The sequence below is a fragment of the Metopolophium dirhodum genome, chromosome 5 (assembly GCF_019925205.1).
Source record: "Metopolophium dirhodum isolate CAU chromosome 5, ASM1992520v1, whole genome shotgun sequence".
In the NCBI taxonomy this organism is placed as follows: Eukaryota; Metazoa; Arthropoda; class Insecta; order Hemiptera; family Aphididae; genus Metopolophium; species Metopolophium dirhodum.
The window spans coordinates 15,888,865-15,905,570 of record NC_083564.1 but is presented as its reverse complement, the minus strand read 5'-3'; the positions used below and the strand labels follow the sequence as shown (position 1 = coordinate 15,905,570).

General features: G+C 27.1%; 2 protein-coding genes across 3 annotated transcripts; both read left to right on the top strand.

Moving 5' to 3' along the window:
* Positions 1-6: 6 nt before the first annotated feature.
* LOC132945248 (CLIP domain-containing serine protease B4-like) lies at positions 7-1,517 on the top strand. The gene is made up of 4 exons (XM_061014938.1): positions 7-68; positions 724-825; positions 948-1,087; positions 1,162-1,517. Exons 3-4 carry the CDS (start codon positions 968-970, stop codon positions 1,324-1,326), a joined length of 285 nt encoding a protein of 94 aa, XP_060870921.1. The 5' UTR covers positions 7-68; positions 724-825; positions 948-967; the 3' UTR covers positions 1,327-1,517.
* Positions 1,518-2,345: 828 nt separating this feature from the next.
* On the top strand, positions 2,346-13,879 carry LOC132944895 (venom protease-like). Of its 2 annotated transcripts, XM_061014431.1 has the most exons (9): positions 2,346-2,364; positions 6,051-6,157; positions 7,361-7,488; positions 8,790-9,077; positions 9,213-9,360; positions 10,445-10,611; positions 12,477-12,578; positions 12,702-12,841; positions 12,916-13,876. In XM_061014431.1, exons 3-9 carry the CDS (start codon positions 7,389-7,391, stop codon positions 13,078-13,080), a joined length of 1,110 nt encoding a protein of 369 aa, XP_060870414.1. In that variant the 5' UTR covers positions 2,346-2,364; positions 6,051-6,157; positions 7,361-7,388; the 3' UTR covers positions 13,081-13,876. The 2 variants fall into 2 exon arrangements, with proteins under 2 accessions (XP_060870414.1, XP_060870416.1); XM_061014433.1 differs by lacking the exons at positions 2,346-2,364; positions 6,051-6,157; positions 7,361-7,488 and adding an exon at positions 8,541-8,716 and having other exon boundaries at positions 12,916-13,879.
* Positions 13,880-16,706: the final 2,827 nt, after the last annotated feature.

Genomic DNA, 16,706 nt, shown 5'->3' with positions numbered 1-16,706 from the left:
ACGTAACACACAAAAATGGACCAATGATATTGCATTATTAAAATTAAAAAAAATTGTTGAATTCAATCGTAAGTATTTTTTATACTTAATAATTACTTTTTCTCTGATATAATTTAATTTAAAGAAAGTTAAATTAAATTTTTATGGGCGTTTGAATTTAAAAATTTTTCAACATTGAACATTCATCGAGATGTTCACTCGATTACTCAAGTAGCGATTTTTATTTTGTTGTGATTTAAAAATGATTAACCGTATACACTTGAGATTTATATCATATGTTCATTTTATCAATTCTTATACTTTATTAAATTTTCAAAATATTTTTAATTGTTTTGAGCTGTTAACGGAAATTTTAAATTAATTTTTTTTGTTTTCTTCCCATAAATGTCAATAAAATTTAATACATTGTTACAATATCAGTCAAAAAATATTTTAAATACTAAGTCAGGATTTTTTTTAAAAGCCTTTACTTTAAAGTTTGAATTTTGACAATATCTATTAAATGAAAATTGAAAAATGATTTTAAACTTAAAAATTTATAAAATGTTCATCTTTAATAGCTAAGGATTGAAAATTTAAAACAAGGTTCCTTGTTAATAGTTAAATAAATTACTTTATTCAAAATAATATCATCATAGATACTTAGTAATATCACAGATCGACTAATAATTTTTGTCAAAGTCGATCTACAAACATAATCCTAATTTTAACATTTTTTTTTAGAATTTATTCAACCTATATGTTTACCCATCTTATCGCATCATAGAGCCACATCGTTAGTTGAATCTGAACTAACTATTGCCGGTTGGGGTTTTACAAATTTAAGTAAGTAACCAAATAGCATATAAATATATGATAGGTAAATTTACAGACATTACAGCATATTAAAATATCCATGTAAATTTTATTAATTTTCATTTAATAATATTATAATTATAATTTTAAAGATCAAAGTTCTGATGCTCTAATGCAAGTTGAGATACCAGTGGTAGACAATTTGATATGCAAAGAAAAATATATTAAAGCTCATTTCGATATTGATGATACACAATTGTGCGCTGGAATAAAAGGAAAAGACGCTTGTAGGGTACTGAGAACAATTTTATAATTTATAATGTGCATTTTCAATATACCTATTTATAATTTTGATTGTTATTTCAGGGAGATTCTGGAGGTCCATTAATGTGGCCAAATGGTTCACAATATTATTTAATGGGGGTTACGAGTTTTGGACAAGCAAAATGCGGTGAACCAGATTTTCCAGGTGTATATTCTAGGGTGACATCATTTCTCGAATGGATCGTAGATAACATGAATTACAGTTAAATTGTATAATTGATGCTATTTATATGAATTTTTCTTAAGAACGAAAAGAAGAATAGACTACTCTGTGCAATTGGTTTATCTATTTACTATTACAAAAAATGTATAACTACTCAGACAACTTAATAATTTTAACCGCAATTGTTTAAAAAAATGATATTTAGAAATAAAAAATGATACTATTTGTATTCTAATATTTTGTTTTTTGTCCAATATTTTTAAGTACAATCATGTCTATATATATATTTAAATTTAAATTTAAGTAATTAGAATACTACATTAGTAGTATTAGGTACCTATACAATATTCATAATGGATGTATATTGAATTATTAGATTTCGTGTGAAGATTCTAATTTTCGAGTGTAGTGACTATTTATTTTTAATATTCCATACTTAGTACATTATAATATTATATTGGCCTGCTGAAGTTGTTTTTGGCTTGCCTTTCAACAATTAGAAATCATGCCCCTGGGTGGTCCACCGGGCTTTACCCATTAGACGCCAGCTCAATCCGGGCCTGATTTACAGCAAGGGCGATGTTAGGGGGAGGCCGTAAGGGCCGTGCCCTCAAGCTGTATTTCTAAAAAATTGTAAGGTATCTACTGTTAATAATAAAATTACAAAATAAATTCATATTACATATAATATTGAATATTTTCTGAAAATTATGAATTGCTATGATTGACTATAGGTATACCTTCTACTGTACAAGGAAATAGCATTGATTATCATGTCTGAGAAGTCTTATACAGTGGACGGTCGTCCAAAATTCAAAATATAATAATGTGGAACCGTCTATTTACTTTTTTACAGAAAAATAAATAATCAATTAATATTTAATAACTACTATTGATGTCCTTATCTATAAACACGGTAAACACAATGAAAAAACGTCTATGTCCATCAATTAGACAACGCCGATAGTCGATTAATCGTGAGAGACGCACGTCAACGAGTTCGCCGTTAGTCATTGGGCATAAGCCGCCCGCCGCGCGCCGTTCGGAACATCCGTGCCAGTGTGGCGACACTGAACGCGTAGGTAAGCTGGGACTCCGGATTTTATACTCCGGGAAGACGATGCGAATGTTGTTATTTTTACTTGTTGTTAAAATGGAATAAATAATAAATCTTAAATTAAATAATCTATTTATTACTTAATCAAGTTATGTTTTTATTCACACAGATTATAGGTAGGTATGCGTACAATGTAGTCCACAACTCCCATTATATAAACTTCATCAATATGATATCAACTTTATATTTATTATCAAAATAATCATTTTGCACAAAACGAATGGAGGAGGGATTCGAATGCATATTAATAATTTATTAAATTACCTTACTTTATTAATATCAGTGTTGTTGTAATAGTGATAAGTGAACAGTTTATGACCACGAGTTGTTTATTTCTATATTTTGTATTTCCCCGAACTAGATTTCTGTTCGGCGGCAAAGAACTTCTTGTCGATGACAATGGTTTTATCGGGGATGGCCGATTTCTACGAACGACAGTCTGGTTGTTATTTATTATTCTATAAGATTTTAGTTTATTTATTATAATGATGTGTGAGCATATCATTAAAGATTAAGCATATATTTAACTTAAATTATTATAATCTACAAGCTTAAGAATAAAAATAACTACTCTAATACATGTAAATAATAATAAATATTTTTTCCATAATTTGTGTTATAATATTTACAGCATTTAAAAAAATATCTATATTATAATAAAATAATAATGATTTTATACATATAAAAACTAATTTTGGGGGACGGAGTGGCCGAGTGGACTAATGTTATAGATGCATTTTCAGGCAAAACACATTTTTTCATGGTTGTTAATATCTAAAAATTTAATTTAATTAGAAATGAAAACCATAGTTGTAATTTAAATTTCTTATCAAATATAACATTCTTAACCTGCAATTTTAGGAAAGGCTGTTTTTTAATATCTTTACCATAATAGAAAAATTTACATAATATTTTAGGGGTAAATAGCAAAGTTATAATTCGTTTCACTATACATTAAATAGACTTTCCATCCACAGATGATAAATGTAGAACCAGGCAGTTATTGACTATTGTACCTGTCTGTCATTATTTAGTTTTTCAGGGCTGTTGTGCGATTAGGTTCGACTTTCATTTACCATTTGGTTAGTTGAGTTGACACCAGAACTGAGTCTCGAGTGAGTGAGCAAATAATTCAGTTTTGGTTTCAGGATCGAAGAAAATACCGTATGGACTTTGGACCAGGGATGGGTTCTGTGGCCACTTACTTATGTGGTAAACCTTTGGCGATTTGGTAAATTGTAGGTTCATTTAGTTTCCTAGTACGTTGTTCCAATCATCTTCACGATGTACTCGTAGCGTATTATTTCGAACCACTTCGGTGTGAATGTTCAGTCGGCGTTTTGCATCGGGATTTCTGCAGGTGTGTTCCATATTCGCCGAAGTCTTTTATTCTTGGCGAGAGCAATTTGGATGGCTTGAGGTAAGTCTTTGTGTAGATTATATATGTGTGTAGTGTCATTAGCTTTGAATGCAGATTTAAAAATGTGCTATATACCTGATCATCCCATCGCTGACGTGGATTCGTTTGAATGGTACTTGAAGTAAGGTGTGTGTGTTTTTGTATGACGAGGGATGTGATGCATAAATTAGTTATAAATTATTAAGTTTGTAAGTTAATATTTTTAACTTTGGATACTTGATCCGTAGTTTTATTTTTACATCAATATTATATTATATCTTTTATATAGATTCGGGTGCTAGCTATGTAATTAGTCTGGAGTTTGCAACTGTTTTAGTTACCTTGTTGTTATAGACGATCGAGTCATGTGGTAATTATTTGTATCATCTCTTTCGATACCTGTCGTAAAATGGTCTGAATAGTGTAATTATTTTTATTTCTTTGCTATTGAAAAAAATTGATCACTATTTGGGTTTTTTCCTTTAATACGAGGTATCATTATTGTTACTTTTTATTGATTTGTTTTTGACGGGTTTTTTCTATCATACAATAATTTCTTTGCATGATATTTTCTTGCTCCGATTGTCTTTTGTGATTCTATATATGGACATCATTGGTGTGTTGATGGCTATACATTTAGGTAATTATAATTTGTTGATGTTAACTAAGGATTATATTTTGTAATGTGTTAAAACTGCATCTATATGATTATTATTTGGGTATTTCCTTTGACGTGAATGAGAGATATCAGATTTCGCGGTCGTTACTTTTTATTGATAGTGTGATCAAAGGTAGAATGATTCATTTGCATAATTTCTTCGTAGTCTAGTTATATTTTGTGTTTCCATATATGGGCATCATTAATGCGTCGATAGCTATTGATTTATGTAATTATATTAATTCAACTTATAATATTTAGAAATAAATAATTGTATGTATTTATTAATATATTTAAATTGTGTTTTGATTTTCTTCATCTATGTATGATCATTGATCATTATTGATTTTAAATCATTTTATGTATTTATTAATGTAGAAATTAGAATTATAATATATTATAATCATAATCAAGGCTTGAAACCTTTACTAAATTAATCGGTTATCGCGTTAGTGGTAACTAAAAAATGTGAATAACGGTTACCGGTGTTATGTCGGTCCTGTTGTTAGCGGTAATCAATTACCGGTATTATATTCAAAATTACAGGTTACCGATTAAGTGATTACCGCTACCAAAAAAATCTCTGTCACCGCGGATAACCGATTGAATACCGGTTTTCTAAAAAAAAATTGTACCACACCTTTGTACCCGTGGCCTATCAGAGACAGCCAACGATTTACATTTACGTCGTCTGTTGAGTGTTGAATCGTGTGCCTTTTATCGTATTCTGATTGATATTATAGTTCATAGGGATCGCCGTAACCTTAGTCGCTACTCAGTATTTATAAATACCGGTAATCGGTTCTTAACCGGTTAAAACATATTACGTTATTATAACTTTTATGTTAGCTGAAACATTGTCACGGTAACCAGGAATACAAATAGATTTATAATAACGGTAACCGATTAAAGGTTCTCCAAAATTCCGGGAAATTACGGGTTTCAAGCCCTGATCATAATAATAATAAATAATATTAGTATGAAATATATTATAGTTTTGACAAGTAACACATTTGTTATCATCATTTAAGTTCATTCTAATACATTTTTAGAACATTACAATTTATTTTAGAAGAATAATTATTGATAGCTGTTTGTTTGGACTTATTTATTGCTGCATCACAACTACCTATATAGAAGTACAATGGATTTTGCTATATTGGCTATGGCTCGGTGGCCAGATGTCCAGGCTAAAGTTATCGCAATCATAACGTATTATAGGAGGAATAGAAAAGTAAAATGAGTTTCTTGAAATAATTAGGTAGAAATCAGAAATATTTTATCCATGTAGTAATCCTTACGTTCAACAGGATTCCACGTTGTATACAATATACATTCTGGTACAGTGTTCACATTTTACTCTTTAAATGTGTTTTAATTTTAAATAAAATGGAATAAATAATAAATCTTAAATTAAATAATCTATTTATTACTTAATCAAGTTATGTTTTTATTCACACAGATAATAGGTAGGTATGCGTACAATGTAGTTCACAACTAGATTTTGCACAAAACGAATGGAGGAGGGATTCGAATGCATATTAATAATTTATTAAATTACCTTACTTTATTAATATCAGTGTTGTTGTAATAGTGATAAGTGAACAGTTTATGATCACGAGTTGTTTATGGTGGTCGGTGGCAGTTTATTTCTATAATAAGCACTACGCGGAATAAAAGAAGTCACCGAAAAATTAACAGGTAATAACTCTTTAACTCTGTTATGTATACCTATAATGTATTAATAAATCAATATTGATTATAATTTAGTAATACCTACTCATGTGTGTATTATTTTAAAATTTAAAATTACCTACTTATTTTAAGGTTTGAAAAAATCAAAATTAAAAAAATCACATATTTGTTTAAACCGTTCATATATATATAACTCAAACGAGCATTCACTATTATAATTTTTTATATTCAAAAATATATATAAGAAATAATGAATTCTATAAGAGAAAAACAAATATTTTTAACTTTAATTTCATTGTATGCTATTATTAAATTTTTTCACCTTGAAATTGTGAGATAGTTCTTGATTATGGCCTATAAGTTTACGGTTTTGCTAATACATATAAGATCAATTAAATATAACTTTAATTGATTCTCACTATTTTAATAAATTATTTGGGGCGTAATATAGACACGTAATTATATTATTTCAGGATGATGCCAATTTAGTATTGTAGGAGACCTTTACCTTCAACAAGCTAATTAAAAAAACGACAAATATATTATTCCCTCATCGATTTCATACTTTTTTTTATATAATTGGTGAATATCTGATCAACGTTTTTATTTTGTTAATCATTTATACATAAAATATGTCTTCCTCACAGTAAGCACTATCTTAAGTAGTACCAACTAGTTACATGTAATTTATTATATTTGTCTCAGTAACAATTTTAATGACATTTAAATATTATTTAAAATTATATAATATATAAAAATATAAGTAAATTTATTGTTGAGTTATTGATATTTTAATTTTTTTCTTAAAATTGGACTAGTAAATTATTTATAAATTTGAGTATACATATAATAATATAAGAATACTTATCTATTTATTTTATATGTGTATCTATCTAGCTGTTTTAACTAATAACCCAATTGATTTATTTTAATTTTTATTCTAATTTTCAACAAAATTTGGTGTTTAATATGTTTGAAATATTACTACATACATATAGGATAAATAAATAAATACATTAAAAAATAATTTTATTAGGTTAGTTTAAAAAACGATATATTTCATAATTACTAATTAAAGGGTCTATCGACCAAGTCAGATAACTGAAATAAATAAATAAAAATATTTATTATTCAAAATAATAAATAATTAATTCGTTTTATCTACTACTTTGAAATACCCACACTTCTGTTTTATATTTTTGTATTTAGGCACAAGGTTTGATCTTCTGAATTGAACATGGACAGAGGTAAATTAATTATTTGTATGGTATTCATCTTTAGTCTGGGAACTGGCGGAGACAGTAGTGTGGAGGATCAAAACTCGGAAGAAAATAAAAGTGAATTTTTTTTTATTTCAAAATATATTTGTTTATTTATCTATATATAAATGTCTATATTATGTATGTGTGGTTGTATTTAAACTATCCATAAACTCATCACTGATCATAATATGACATAAGTACACAACGTCTCCGCTCAGATATATTTTTCGTAGGTATACAATGATTTCTCATTACAACAACATGCTCGACCACTACTGTACAGCAAAGTGGTAGTCACTTGTCAACATTTTTATGTTTGATGTCCTAAAAGTAGATTTCCTTTCCTACTATATAATATGATATTGAAATTGAAAATCTAATCATTTTCTCTACTATAAATCATGTATAATTACATAAATTAACATTTTGTATACATTCTTATCGGAATAATATAGTTAAAAACTATTTTTATACGAAAGTCAAAGGCAAAGGTACACTTGAAACCTTCTTTGCAGTACAGTGAACTCCATGTATTTATGTTAAGTGAACTATATATATAAATTCAAGTATATATCTGGTGATCAATATTAACAAGTTAAACAAATAAAAAAAAGGTGGGTAATTGGATATCGCTCTGCTGTACAGTAGGTTACTAGTGGGTCACTGTAATGGATGGTGTTAAATTTGAATTCAATGATATAATACGTTTTTTAATTACAACAAAATAAGAAAATCGTTACACGAGACATCGAGTAAATATCAAATGTTGTAAAAATATGAATTTCAAACGCTCATAAAAATTTAATTGACTTTCTTGTAGACATTTTTTTTTGATATAGGTAGATAAACTTATAGATAACATTGTATTACATTTTCAAATCTTAGATTGAAAAAGAAAGCTTTTTATGAATACTCAACTCAAAATAATTTGCTAATTTTCGTGATTTTTTCGTATTTTGTCAATATTTGAACTTTAAATGCTTATAAATAAAAACTGTGACTAAAGATTTTTAATTTTTTTCATCTGTCTTTGAAACAATAACCTAGGAGCCTTCTATTAAATTTTCAAGATTTTTTATCAAACAATTAAAATTTTATTGATATTTATAGAAAAAAAAACTAAAAAAAATGAAAACTGAAAATGTCCGTAAACAGCTCAATATAAGTCAAAATATTTGGAAAATGTTATGACAGACACTCAAAAAATAATAAAAAATCATCTTTTAGGACAGTAAAAGTGCTTGGATTTTTTATAATGAAATAATAATGATAATAACAAGTATTGGAAACTTGTTGAATTTCAGTAATTTTACCAATATTTATTTATTATTAAAAAAAAAAATTTTAAAAAATTGACTTAATTGTTAAATTTTTAGAATGTTTCACGCCAAATGGTGACATCGGCAATTGCATTAACATAAAAAGATGCCCAACACTGCTTTATCTATTAGAATATCGGAGAAACAATTTTTCTATTGCCACTTTTCTCAGAAACTCTATGTGTGGAAATGATGATAATTTCCCTTACTACCCCAAGGTCTGCTGTTTGTTGGAGGATGAAATTTACGAAACAATTTCGTCAATCAAATTGCCATCTCAAGATACTTGTGGACGGAGTAATGTAATTCGCAATCGAATTGCCGGAGGACGTTTGGCTGAATTAGGTATGAGTTTGAAAACAAATTAAATTATAATTTATTTTTGATAATTATTCTTAAATTTCACAAAATATACTCATAGAAAATTGTATTATACTTAATGAATTATAATTACAAATATTGACTTTTCAATGTATTTAGGTGATTGGCCCTGGATGGCAGCACTTGGGTATGTAGATATTAGTATGATAAATCCGGAATATGAGTGGAATTGTGGTGGTTCCTTAATATCAGATAGATACGTATTAACAGCTACCCACTGCACCGTCGGTCTTGGAATGACTCGTTTGTAAGTGTATATTTTACTACCGGCAAAGTGTTAAATATAAGCATTCAAAAATTTTTTTATGCATTCTATTGAATTTCTTCAACTATTTGGCATTGTATTAAATTTGAATGTTATTATATATTATGCCTAGGCAATCTATACAATTCCTAATGTTTCTATAGAACACTAATAATATGGTGGCTTGGCTTAGCGCGTTGGCTGCTACCAGTCGCGGAATGCGACTGGGAGTAAGTAACGGCCACAGCTACTACCTCCCGGATGGGTGACCACCCGGGTTCATAGTAGTTAAAAACCTTGCCACACACACACGTGTTTGCTACCTACCGTAACAACCTTTAAAACAATCGTAAAATCAACCTACCGTACCAACCTTACCAATAACCCCTACAACAGCTAATGGCCATAGTCGCCGGGCTCAAGTTCAATAAAAAAAAAAAAAAAAACTAATAATATGTATGTTAGGTAAAGTGTTATATCAAAATATGTTTATTATTATTTATTGCAGTATAATATAATTGATGGATGACATTTCGAACTGCATAAAATGTTATTTTTTCCCATAGAAAATTTTTTGAATTGACATTTAATCTTGCATGTGCATTTTATAAAACCTTGTTCAGTTCCTGAAGATTGTTGAGCTACAACCAGCAGTTTTACTTTTTTAAATGACGTTATACATTTTTATTTCATATTTCAAAGCTGATTATTTTCTTAAAATGTTCAATATGTACCTTTTTAAATTTTTGAACAACTTACGAGTAGTTAGCCAAAAATATAAAACACGTTATTACAAAGTATCCTAACATGGTAATAAAATAAATAAATATATATCCAATATATATAGATTATAGACAGTAGGTTGATTCTATAATATTATTATTACACCACCTACATAATGTTAGTTGTACACTTATACCTTCCTATCATTGGTTTTATAATAAACTATTGTCAAACGAATTTATTCACATTAATATTAAACATTATTATTTATTTTTAATATAAACGATTTATTAATTTATATAAAATCAATTTTTGATAATCATTAATATCAAATATCGTAGCTTTAAATTATTTGGTTTTTCAGGGTTATTGTGCGTTTAGGCGATTTGAACTTAAATTCTAATGAGGAAGATGGAGCTAACCCAATAGATGTTGCAATTTCACGTGTCATAAGAAATAACCAATATAATTCTGATAAAAAGAAAAATGATATTGCATTGTTAAAATTAAAAAAGAGTGTTGAATTCGGTCGTAAGTATTTGTATATAAACTAATTATTTTTTTTCTAATATTATACAATTCTCAACACTGTACCATACATAAGTCTTTAGGTGTGTCAAGTCTTGACACCTATTAATTACATTTTTAGAGAAATAATAAGAAATGTTATGATAGAACTTAGAATCACTAGATATATAATTACATATTAAAATTAATTTTAGATTCTGAGTGGAGCGATGAATGTAATGTTTTACTATGATATATTTTTTGTTTTAATTAAAATTTTTATTTATTTTTTACCTATGTCTGTTATCACCTTTTAGGACAGTAAAAACTCTTGGATTTTCTTCAACAGCATCTTTTCCGATAGGAAAGTGAATCTAATTGAAACTTTGGGGGGGTCAAAAATATTAAAGCATTTAAAGCGCCGGGCGAAACAAAAAGAAAAAATAAGGAAAACGGGAATTTTTTGCAAACTAGGTTTTTGACAAAATCGATTTTGGTTTTTGGTATCTCTAAAACAAATAACCGTAACATGAAATGTTCACTGAATGTTTATATTATCATTTACTTTACACTATACAATTTTCAAAATATTTTGACATGTTTTTATTGTTTTTAGCAGTTTAAGGATATTTTTGTTTCAAATTTTTTTAATAAATTACTTTATTTACAATAATATCATAAAATATATTTAGTAATATATATATATATTATAGGGTTACTGATCGTCTTCGCTCAGAATCGTTTTTCGTATACAATTATATTATATCATTGAATTTAAATTTAACATCATCCATTACCTAACCTAACCTAACCTAACCCACTAGTAGTCTACTCTATCTACAGCAAAACGGCACCCACTTGCCCACTATTTTAAACATAAATTTATACCGAACTCGAAGTAATTAAAATTGGTTATAGTTAAAAACATTGAGATTCAATTTGTATTCAACATGTTCTTAAGCCATTTTAGTCGTTATCAAATAATTTAGCAATGATTTTTGAATAATATAATACATATAATATACCTACATTATTATTTATTTTTTACTAAAATATTTTTAAAAAGTCGTCGGAATAGTTTTTAAATAACACATATTCAATAAATTATACATTTATACATTATAACAAGTTATAATTACAAATTACCAATTATTATTGTCTACTATTTTAAAATAATATTTGAGTTTCATTTATTGTTATCCAGAGAAAATAAATATGTTGCTTTTAATAAATATAAATACAATTTCGCTTCAAAAAAATGTTAGCATTTATTAAATTCATTGGCGATGCGTAAAACGTATGTGTTCAGCTACATTATACACTTCCAATTCGAATGTGGTGAATGAAATGGATATTTACACACTGACCAGCTTCGACATAATCATAATTCGTATTGTGATACAGAAATAAATGGTCAAATAGTAAGTAATTCTCATAAACAAAAAGCTACAAAAAATCTATAAATTTATAAATGAATAAATGCACCTACAACTGAATATGTATTTTTTAAAAACTTTGGCAAAAAAAATAATATGTTATATCGTGTAATGCTTTTTTTTAAATTGTTAAAAATCTATACATGATATATTATACGTATTAATAAATTATATTATATTATAAAAATCATTGCCACCTTAAGTTGAAAACGACTACGAGTAACGAGTATCTCGTCGAAATGGAAAAGGTTGGTTTTGGGGGAAGCGGGCCGCGCCCGTCTTCGGTGTCACGGCAAGCGCAGAGGCAATCCACAGAACTCTCAGCTATTAATATAATATTATTTATGTGTACGTCATGCGTTAGTAAAATATTAATTACTACTAAAAGCAGTGTAGTAATTTTTGTCTGGATCGATTTACAAACATAATCCTATAATCAACATTTTTTTTTAGAATTTATTCAACCTATATGTTTACCCATCTTATCGCATCATAGAGCCACATCGTTAGTTGAATCTGAACTATTTCTTGTCGGATGGGGTTCTACAATGATAAGTAAGTAACCAAATAGTATATTATAAAATATAAATATAGAATAGGTACATTTACAGCATATTAAAACATCAATGTATATTTTATAAATGTTCGTTTAATAATATTATATTTATTATTTAAAAGATCCACGTTCTGATCCTCTAATGGAAGTTCAGGTACCAGTGGTAGACAATTCGGAATGTAAACAAATATACAATACATATAAAATTAATATCGATGATACACATTTGTGTGCTGGAAGAAAAGGAAAAAACGGTTGTAGTGTACTGAGAACAATTTTATAATTTATAATGTGCATTTTCAATATACCTATTTATAATTTTGATTGTTATTTCAGGGAGATTCTGGAGGTCCATTAATGTGGCCAAATGGTTCTCAATTTTATTTAGTGGGAATTATGAATTTTGGAAATTATGATTGCAATACAACAAGTGTTCCACCTGTATTTGCTAGGGTGACATCATATCTCGAATGGATCGCAGATAACATGAATTACAGTTAAATTGTATAATTGGTGCTGTTTTATAAGAATTGTACATAAGAACGAAATGAAGAATAAACAACTCTATGCAATTGGTTTATCTACTTACTATTACAAAAAAATTATAAATACTCAGATAACTACTTAAGTAATAAAAAATGATTTATATCTTATGTCCAATATTTTGAGGTACAATAATGTCTATATATATTTAACTTTAAATTTAAGTAATTAGAATACTAAGTTAGTATTATTAGTTATAGAATATTCATAATAATATGTATATTAAATTATTAGATGGAAAATCAACATATTATGATATAAATTTCAAGTGTCTACAGTTATTCGTTTTTGAATTACAGCAAAATAAGAAAAATGCTACATGAGAAATCGAGTGAATATATCCAACTTCAAACGTTCATAAAAATTTAATTTGACTTTGAGGTAGACATTTTTTTTTCGAAAAAGGTAGGCATACTTATTTGGAATCTTAGATTTTCTTGCCACAAACGGTGATGACAGACACAAAAAAAAATAATTAAAAAAAAAAAAACACATCATTGTAAAATTAATACATTCATCGCTCTGCTCAGAATCTAAATACACTTTCTTATGAGTGAATTATTTTTAAGATTTAATTAATTATATACTATTTTATGGTACATAAAATTAAAAAATAACGTGGCGTTTAAAATGTTCTCATATAAATTACTCGAACGAGCATTTTACTATTAAACATATTTCGTTCTATACTATTAAAAAAAATATATATTGTATGAAAGAAAAACAATTATTATTAACTTTATTATTCTTGTTTTCCATCGAAATGACCCATAATTTTACGATTTTGATAATAAATATTAGATAAATTAAATATAACTTGTATTGATTCTCACTATTTTAATATATAATTTGTGGTGTGTAATACAGAGGCGTAATTAAATTATTTCAGGGTGAGATGCCATTATAGTATAGTAGATCCTGTAGATGCTATTAAGATCCTATAATTTACCCAGAAAAATTTACTTAAATTTACCGTAAATTTGGTAAATTTTGATAATTTTGGTGTTACCATAGGAACACCCTCAGCAACTCCTCTCTGACGCATTTTCATGAACTTATAATTATGGTAACATTTATTTTTTTTATTTACTGGATAGTAGGGTATTCAATTGACCACCCTGGTCGTTATTTTTAAATTTTTTAAATTTTGTGACTGGGGTTCTAGTTGTAATATGTGTGAAAAATGCTAAAAATTATTTATAGTCGTATAGAACATTTAAAAATAATTAGAGAAATTTAACCGGTGCCCCAAAGCCTTCAAAAGTTTAACATTACCTACTAATATTTTAAGGATAAAACAAATTTTAATTTAATAGACAATTTATAATTGTTTCTACATTTTTAATTAATTTCAGTAAATATTTTATTTTGCATGGGTGTAATATAATTATTCCGTCAGTTCTTTTGTTGGAATTTAAATATTTTGGTTAGGTGCCTATAGGCTATAACATCAACAACAAAAAACAAAATAAAGTCAACTCTAATCTTTTAGTTTTATTTATTACAGTTCACAATCTTTGTGTTAGTTATTTTTCTATATATATTAGTTTAAATTATTAATTGAATAACAAAAAATAAAAAGTAATTTTTTAATTTTAATATTTTATAGGTACAAATAAATAATAATGAACTGACACAAATTAAAAAAAAAGTTGACTAGGTGAGCGAACTTGAAATTGTTCAATAAGTTTTAAATGATTAGGTTGATAATAATTAAGAACTTTATAATCGTAGTAATGACTGATGAGGTACAACAGGTATAAGTGGTGTAACCACTGTAACGGATAAAGTATTTATAACGTGGTCTGTTATTTATATCTGTGATAAAATTAAATTTATATAAATTGCGATAATAATTGATCGTATCAGATAATATTCTTATGGTGTATTCGTGTGTTTAATGTTATGTAGTAGGTATACTACACTATCAATGGTTGTGGACGTTTTACATTTTATAATATAAATTATAAACTATTCTATTATATTAATATATTATTATGATTGATGAATATTGGCACCGTGAAGACGTTTAATTTGAGGTGTCACATGCTAAAAATATTTACCTGTAAAAAAATAGTTGGTAAATTTACCGAGCTTACATCTCTAGTAGATCCCCTTTAACTTTAATAGGCTAATTACAAAAATTACTAATATATTATCTCCTTCATTTCATACTTTTTTATTGTTAGTAAGTATCTATTGATCAACGTATTTGTTTTATTATAGGTACATTCATACATATGATTTCATCACAGTAAACACTAACTTAAGTAGTAGTACCTACTAGTTACGTAAAATGTATTATATTTGTCTCAGAAACAATTAAAATACCATTTTAATATTATATAAAATTATAAAATATAAAAGTAGGTATAGGTAAATGTTGTATTGTTTTCCGTGTTAGGTAAATTATATTTTAATATTTGTTTCCTTAATATTTAACTAGAAAATTATTTCTGCATTTGAGTATAAATTTATTAATATATGAATACTTATCCAATTTATTTATTTTAAATTATTTTTAACAAAATTAAGTATATATTATTGATCTTATCTATGATAGCCGATACGTGTCAAATTGTATATCTTTTTTGAAATTAAAGATATTCTATTTGACACTTGGGATTACATTAATAAAATAAAAAGTTGTGATTCAATTTTAATGAATTTTATTCAAGGCAGCCTTTGGAAAAATAAAATAAAAGAACACGATAAAAATCAAATGGTATTACCAATATTCATGTTTTTTGACGATTATGAGGTAGGGAATCCTTTGGGTAATCATTCCGGTATACATAAATTAGGTGCTGTATATTTGACTGTCCCTTGTATACCTTATTCATCGTCAAGCTTCACTAAATAATATATTTTTAGCTTTATTGTTCCATTCAGCTGATAGACAAAAATTTGGAAATAATATTATATTTAGACCACTCATTGACGAATTAAACTACTTAAAATAAACTGGTATTGAGGTTAAAACTGATAAGTTTGAAGGGAATATTAAGTTTAAATTAGGTCTCATTGTAGGCAACAATCTTGGGGTTCACAGCACAACTGGTTTTGTGGAAAGTTTTTCATCAAATTACCCTTGTAGAATGTGTAAAATTAAAAAAGAAGATATGAAAAAGCAATGCTACGTTGATATAAACTTGCAAAGAAGTTGGGAGCAATATAACTTAGATGTAATTGATGGTGATGTTACTAGAAGTGGAATAAGAGGATTGTACTTGGCATGATGTAAAAAATTTTCGAGTATTGGATCAAGTAGGAGTAGATATAATGCACGAGGTTTATTGGAAGGGGTTTGTAAATATGATATGGCTTTTCTAGTATTCTATTATGTTTACGATTTAAAATTGTTCTCCTTGGAAGTACTCAATGATAGAATAGTTCATTTTGATTATGGGCCTGATAAAGGCTTGCTACCTACTGTATTGAATGTAGAAAATATTCGCAAGCATAATATTCGTCTTTCTGCTTCTGAAATTATGATACTAGTTTTGGTTTACTCATCGGAGATTTTATTCCAAGAAATGATCCGGTATGGTACCTTTATATTCTTTTGAGGCAAATTCTTGACT

Bases quoted from the DNA above. Each gene is read 5' to 3' on its own strand.
- LOC132945248 (XM_061014938.1), top strand. From the start codon at position 968: ATGCAAGTTGAGATACCAGTGGTAGACAATTTGATATGCAAAGAAAAA. The intron at 1,088-1,161 runs GTACTGAGAACA...TTGTTATTTCAG, and splicing joins AAGGAAAAGACGCTTGTAGG to GGAGATTCTGGAGGTCCATT.
- LOC132944895 (XM_061014431.1), top strand. From the start codon at position 7,389: ATGGACAGAGGTAAATTAATTATTTGTATGGTATTCATCTTTAGTCTG. The intron at 7,489-8,789 runs GTGAATTTTTTT...TTAAATTTTTAG, and splicing joins AAACTCGGAAGAAAATAAAA to AATGTTTCACGCCAAATGGT. The intron at 12,579-12,701 runs GTAAGTAACCAA...ATTATTTAAAAG, and splicing joins ATGGGGTTCTACAATGATAA to ATCCACGTTCTGATCCTCTA.